The 6,629-nt window shown below is 48.4% G+C and overlaps 2 protein-coding genes across 2 annotated transcripts; one reads left to right on the top strand and one right to left on the bottom strand.

Annotated features, from left to right (window-relative positions):
* Positions 1-1,573: 1,573 nt before the first annotated feature.
* Positions 1,574-3,362, top strand: LOC136483517 (protein FAR1-RELATED SEQUENCE 5-like). The gene is made up of 2 exons (XM_066480603.1): positions 1,574-1,641; positions 1,771-3,362. The coding sequence occupies exon 2, from the start codon at positions 1,953-1,955 to the stop codon at positions 3,066-3,068; it is 1,116 nt and encodes a 371-aa protein (XP_066336700.1). The 5' UTR covers positions 1,574-1,641; positions 1,771-1,952; the 3' UTR covers positions 3,069-3,362.
* Positions 3,363-4,897: 1,535 nt separating this feature from the next.
* Positions 4,898-5,568, bottom strand: LOC136456583 (EG45-like domain containing protein). Its single transcript, XM_066456500.1, has 3 exons — positions 5,430-5,568; positions 5,005-5,298; positions 4,898-4,920 (listed from the first exon to the last, which is right to left on the bottom strand). The coding sequence occupies exons 1-3, from the start codon at positions 5,566-5,568 to the stop codon at positions 4,898-4,900; spliced, it is 456 nt and encodes a 151-aa protein (XP_066312597.1).
* Positions 5,569-6,629: the final 1,061 nt, after the last annotated feature.

Here is a 6,629-nt window from a genome sequence, read left to right as displayed (position 1 = left end):
AGTCGAATTTGAATTGTAAATTTTTTTTTGTGGAAAAATGCACTGTAGGGGCGGCTGGTGTTACCAGCCGTCCCTACAAATTGCTTTGTAGAGACGGTATGGTAGGGACGGCTGGTCGAGCCGCCTCTACAAATCATTGCTGTAGTAGTGTAAAACTCTAAAAATTAAAATATTTTTTGAGGTGCTCCAGAAAAAAACATGGAGTTGGCCACCAGCTTCACATTTTTCTTGGAGCGGAGTTTTTGGAGTTGAAGGTGTTTAGCAACACAGAGATATAGCGGAGCTAAAAAAACAGGAGCGGAGGAGTCCCAAACACTCCTTAACATTGAAAGATGTCCTTTAACAAATCTCTATCTCCTATAATCGTAAACCCCACTAACAGTCTATCTCGCACATACAAGTCATCCACATCAGCAGCCCACTAACACATGCAATTATGGCACATATCTGTTCATGTACGCTATCAACATAAGTAAACCACGTCATCCACTAATATGCATTTATTTTTCTAGGTCAGCTTACCACAATCCACGAAGGGACTGTTTGGAATATGGGAAAACTTTCCCATTCCTATGTTTTTTCTGTGAAATTCTTATTTGGTTCATGTGAAATTCATGTGTGTTTCAAATAGGCCCTAAAATTTATTAGCGATTTCCACAACAACGCGCAGGGTATGCTTCTTGTTTATCATAAACACAAACACGCACTGTTACCCTATGTACGCTCATGATGACTACTAAAGACTAGTTAGCATCACTTAAAAGATCGACAAAGTTACGGTAAACGATTGTTTGGGTCTTACGTGTACCCTTTGTAAATAAAAAATCACATCCCCTAGCACTAAAAGAATAATTATGACCAAGTTATGCAGATCCTATTGGTTTAAATCTTACGTGTAATTGGTCCATCGGTTCCCTGATGTAGGCGTGATAAGCTCGCATGCAGCACAGACATAATCTTTCAAACTTTTTCTTTGCTACTAGTAATTGGTTAGAAATTCTCAAAAAAAAGTAATTAGTTAGAAGCATAAACAAATGTGGTCATATAACATGGCCAATAACAACCGTGTTATAGAGTGGCATGAGTACAGTGAAGCCATAAGCGTCAAGCACTCACGTGTATTAATTTTAGCTCTAGTACATATCATATCTTCCTTTGTAAATAGGACATAATCTTTGTTCTCAATGTAGATATATACAGGAATTTCATATATGACATAGCCACACAGGGTATTGCTCTTGCTCTGTGTGTTCCGTGTGCTTGTCTCTGCAACCGTTAAGGTAGCTGCTGCACTAAAGTGTTAGTCTAAAATAAAGGTCAGTGTATATGAGCGTGTTTTGAAAAGAAAAACTGTTCAGTTATATTTTGCGAAACCTGGATTCCAATGACGGCACCCGTGAAATTTGTTTTTTTTTTCCTTTTGAGGGAAACCCGTGAAATTTGTTACTGATGCGTTGATCTCGGCATGATTTCTTTCTTGTTACCCTGCCCACGATTGACGGGAGGTTAGCTCATTTTCTGGAATGAACTGATACTTGGACTTTCTCCTCTCCCCACGATCTTCCTCCTGAAGTAAACCGTCGCCGGTTTCGACCCCGCCATCTTCCACGCCCTCGGTGAGCCCCGCGCCGCTGTCCACAGGTACGCGCCGCCGCCGCCTCCACCCTCCGGCCGTCTCGGCGCTACATCTCTCTAATACCTATACTCTACTTGTTTGCGATTCTTTCATACGTACATTTTTTTTTTTTGCATGATCGACGATCTGCGTAGGCACGACGACATGGCACGGCCGCCGATCGACCGCGGCGAATCGGACGCTGTTCTCGAGCTTTGCCGCAGGAAAACCGAAACCGAGTACGACTGCGAGTACTTCTACCACTACGAGTTGGACGGCGAGCGACCGCCTGAAGAATCTCTTCTGGGCCGACACCGACTCCGGCATCGACGACATCATGGGCTACGGCGACGTCGTCGTGTTCGACACCACGTGCCGGACGAACAAGCACGGCGTGCCGTTCGTCCCCTTCGTCGGTCTGAGCCCCCACCGCACGCCCATCGTCCTCGGCTGCGGCGTCACCACGGATCAGTCCCTCGATTCCCTCGTCTGGCTGCTGCGCGCCTTCAAGCAGTCGAACCACTGCCGCCGAGACGGGCCCGCGTCCGTGATCACTGACGACAGCGACGCGGTGGCCGGAGCCATCAAGACGGTGTTCCCGGGGTCCTACCACCGCTTCTGCTCGTGGCACGTGGAGCAGGGCATCGAGGAGCACCTCCGCGGCTCGTCGGCGGCGCAGAACGAGTTCAGGGCCCTGATGTGCGACGACGCGTGCTCCCCGACGGCTTTCCAGGACCGGTGGTACGGCTTCATGGCGAAGCACCGGACGGCCGCGAACCTGCGCTGGCTGGACGCCATGTACGACAAGAGGGAGATGTGGGCTGCCGCCTTCGTCCACGACAAGTTCTTCCTCGGCATGGTGAACGACCAGAGGACCGAGTGCCTCGCCACGGCGCTTCACACGGGCCTCCACGAGGGCATGTGGCTAACCGAGCTGTGGCGACACGCCGACGCCTGCACCCACGCCCTGCGCGGGGACGTTGCCGCGCTCGACCACCAGGCCGCCATGTCCCGGCTGGCGCTCACCACCGAGCACCGGCGCCTGGAGGAGCGCGCCGCGCGCCTGTTCACGCCGGCCAACTTCTACCTCCTGCGCGAGGAGATCAAGATGCTGGGCAGCTTGGACGTCCTCGTTGAGACGCGAGGCCGCCATGCCGCATCCGGCGAGGTGCGCTACGCCGTGGGATTCAAGGAGCGCCGGGGCGTGGTCTTCGACGTCGAGCGCTCTGGCGATGATGTCCTCAAGTGCAGCTGCCAGAAGATGGAGCGCGACGGCCTCCCCTGCCGGCACATCTTTTGCGTGATGCGCCACGCTTCCATGTCGCAGATACCGGCCTGCTGCGCGCTGGGAAGGATGCAGCGGCGACTCGACGCCAAGTGCGAGAGGCTCGACTCTCGAGGAGATGAAGGACCTGGGGCGTCTGGTGTTCGACCTGGCGTCGCAGGACGCTAAAGAGTTCCAGGAAATCATGAAGTTCTTCCAAACCTGGCTGCGAGATAGGAATCGGTTCTGCCCCCCAATCTATCTGGAAGATACGAGTCGAGGCTCCGGTGCCGAAGCCGTAGAGGATGACGATGGCGCCGACGCGGAGAGTAGCACGCCGGTGGCAAAGAAGATCAAATTGTTCAACGACTGAGGTGAGGTGCGGCACGACAGATTTTCATGCAGACTGAGTGCGTTACAGGCATGCATCTAGTTAATTTTTATTAGTCATCCTCTGAATGCAATGCCCCTTTTTTCCTTGACTCTGCGCGAGATACCTTCTTAATGCAATGCCTCTTGGAGTCTTTCTTCAGGGACCGAGTTTTAATTCGTAGTTAATTTTTATTATAGTCGTCCTCTGAAATATAGTTTTTGTTTCATGGTGGGAAACATGTGCTGTGGCACTTACTGTCAGTGGCAGTGGCACTTCCATGGTTTTTTTCTTGACTCTGCGCAAGAAACCTTCTTAATGCAATGCCTCTGGAGGGGTGATGTGCAAACACGGGACTCGAAATATCGGTCGTTTACAGATTTGACACTGGATCTATATTCATAGACACAGATTGACCCACTTGTCATCCACCCGAATATCATCATAATCAAGGAGTCAATCTTTCGAGTGTCATTTTTGCAATTTTTTCGAGTCTGAGTTTTATTTCTTTAATAACAAGGTCTGTCTCGGTGGGAAAAAATTTCAATACCACACCGTCGCATAGAACCTCCGTGCGACACCACCCTATCGTGTGATAGGACACCATTCAAAAATTATAACTGCTCGGCTCGATCACGCGGCACCGCTGATCGCCTTGCCTATAGGTGGGATCTGGAGGTTCTATGCCACAATGCCGCATAGAATTTTTTTTCCTGTGTCGGTGCAATGGCAAAATAAATCTTGCATTAAATTCATAATTTATCCAATATGGTCAGCATCATTTAAAGATTGACAGACACCATATGTGATTGTTTAGATCTTACGTGCATTTATGACTCTAAATACACCTCGTCTAGCTCTAAAACAATAATTATGATAAAATCATGAAAATGATATTGGTTCAAATTAATGTTACGTGCAATTGGTCCATCGATTCCCTGATGCATAGACGTGATAAGCTTGCATGTAGCACAACAGTCATAATCTTTCAACTTTTTCTTTGCTATAGTAATTGGTTAGAAGCAGAAACAAATATGGTCTTACAACATGTCCAACAACCGTTGTGAATATAGAGTGGCATGAGTGCAGTGAAGAAAGCCATAAACGTCAAGCACTTACGTGTATATATTCTAGATCTAGTACATATCATATCTTCCTTGTAAATAGAACAGACATCGTCTTTGTTCTCATTCTAGATATATACAAGAATTTCATAGACGACAGCCACATAGGGCATTGCTCTTGCCCCTGTGTGTTCTGTGTTCTTGTGTCTGCAACCCTTTAAGGTAGCTGAGGTCCTAAAGGTAATCGTGAATCGTTGTTGGATATTTTCTTTCAAAAAAAATTTGGACGAAGTTTGTTCGATAACATAATTAACATCAATTGTTTGGATTCCATGCATGTGCCGCATTATATATGGCGAAAACCAACAGACCTTAACAGACAGAGCACAAATATATGCCAGCAAGCCGATACAGATCACTCTGTGGCATACACAGTATGTATCTACTTTTATTATACTATAAATTCAAAATTTCCTTTGGACCGTACAATATGGATTTGTTTCGAGCCCTAGCAGTAACTTCTGAAGATTGCAATATTAATTTAGCACTTGCTGGTACTATCGTGTTCGTCAGTCGTCACCGAGCTAGAGCTTGCTGAATTTAGACCCTGCAGTGTTCAAGACGATTAATAATTAATCATAAATTAGGACCCGCGGATGAGCAATAATGGATATGTAAGTTATGAGGCAACACGCGGCGACGTCGTACTTGGTATATTCGATGTCTATCTTGCCGGCGTCGGGGTCGGCGATGACGGCGAAGGCCTCCTGCGAGAGGTCGATGGTGCCGCGGCACCCCGCCGGGCAGAGGTCGACGATCTTGACGGTGACGCTCCGGCCGGTGCAGGGGTGCGGCACGCCCTGGTTGGTGGCGCCGGTGCAGGTGACCACGTACCGGTCGCCGCAGGCCGCCCCGCCGTCCCAGAAGACCTCGCTCGCCGCCGCGATCGTCGTCCCCTCCGCTGCGTTCCCGAAGCACGCCGACGCTGCATTGCATCATCCACGCAGCGACGTTCGTTCATAAATGCTGCGAAGCAAGCTGCTAGTACTAGCATATGCATGCAGTGACAAATGAATATAATAGACCAGCATACAGCATGTACGTACACGTACGTACGTGTGTAAGGAGGCGTGTAGAAAGTTGCAGTCCCTGAGATCCCGGCGACGGGCGACACTACCATCGTCGTCGCAAGGCCCGCCACAATTATTGCCAGGAAAACGACCAAGATTTCCTTGTTAGGCATTGTCACTGCCATCGACCGCGACCGTGTAACGAAGTGTATATGCTGAGGACTGGCTGAGGATGATGATCCTATATAGTTGCTGCATACGAGTACAAGATAGCACGGAGCAAACACGCTTTTATAGGCAAGTAGCGTCGGAAAAGTACAAGGACGTGTGTGAGCATGCTGACGTGCGCCGTGACGACGCGGTACACCATATACGACCTTCCAAACGACCAGATCTCTAGCTAGTAGCTACACACTACAACTAGATACATGCACGCATGCAGTACATCTGTGTCCTTCTACTTGTTGGTTACTAAAAATAAGTTGAGCATCACAACTCGCGTGATTAATACGACAAGTTACGGTTCATGTATATAGCGTTGCAACTTGCTCTCGTGAAGTTGCAGGCCATCTTTCTTCTCGCATGCCGGCTTGGCTTCTCCGCGAGAGCCTTACGTACGTGCAGTCGTGCACTGCCGGCCGGCCGTCGCCGGCAGATGGATTATCGATCTGACCTCAACTAAGGGTTGATTAGCGATTAGCCGACTAGCACGGACTCGGACAAAAGTTTAAACGCGATTGAAGGCTGAATGCGTCTTTCTCTCGGCTGTATTGCCGCAAGCAGATGGTCTAAAAGATAGTATATACAAGATGAGCGATGTGGGATCAGCGAATTGGCATACTCATCAGATCTGAGTGCATCCTCTTGCTACCTGCACCTGCTAGGCTAGCTAGGAGTATCGATCTTCAAGTGGGTGGTGGCGCAGGGCGGCCGGCTGCATATGGGACAGCGTCGAGCATCTCCAACAGTATTGAAAGACATAAAAAAGCTACAACTCCAACAGTTTCTAAAACCTCACGCCTAAAACATAAAAGGTAATTTTATATAAGGAATCCTAAACTATTTTTAAACCACAGTAACCACTTTTATAATTTATTTATACATTTACATCAGAAACCATATCCTACTTTTTTTCTCTTCCCCATATCCTTCCACCTCTAGATTGGGGTGACCATACACGCGCGTAACTTTAGGCGCGTGGGGGTGGTTTTTTCCAAGTGCCAAAAGATTAAAAGATGTGTTTGAA

The sequence above is a fragment of the Miscanthus floridulus genome, chromosome 1 (assembly GCF_019320115.1).
Source record: "Miscanthus floridulus cultivar M001 chromosome 1, ASM1932011v1, whole genome shotgun sequence".
Lineage (NCBI taxonomy): Eukaryota > Viridiplantae > Streptophyta > Magnoliopsida > Poales > Poaceae > Miscanthus > Miscanthus floridulus.
This window is presented reverse-complemented; position numbering and strand designations above follow the sequence as displayed.

What these genes read in the sequence shown, in the direction of transcription:
- LOC136483517 (XM_066480603.1), top strand. Translation starts at nt 1,953, where the DNA reads ATGGGCTACGGCGACGTCGTCGTGTTCGACACCACGTGCCGGACGAAC.
- LOC136456583 (XM_066456500.1), bottom strand. Translation starts at nt 5,568, where the DNA reads ATGGCAGTGACAATGCCTAACAAGGAAATCTTGGTCGTTTTCCTGGCA. An exon ending in CTACACGCCTCCTTACACAC is followed by an intron (nt 5,299 to 5,429) that starts GTACGTACGTGT and finishes GATGCAATGCAG; the next exon opens with CGTCGGCGTGCTTCGGGAAC. An exon ending in CAAGTACGACGTCGCCGCGT is followed by an intron (nt 4,921 to 5,004) that starts GTTGCCTCATAA and finishes TGAACACTGCAG; the next exon opens with GGTCTAAATTCAGCAAGCTC.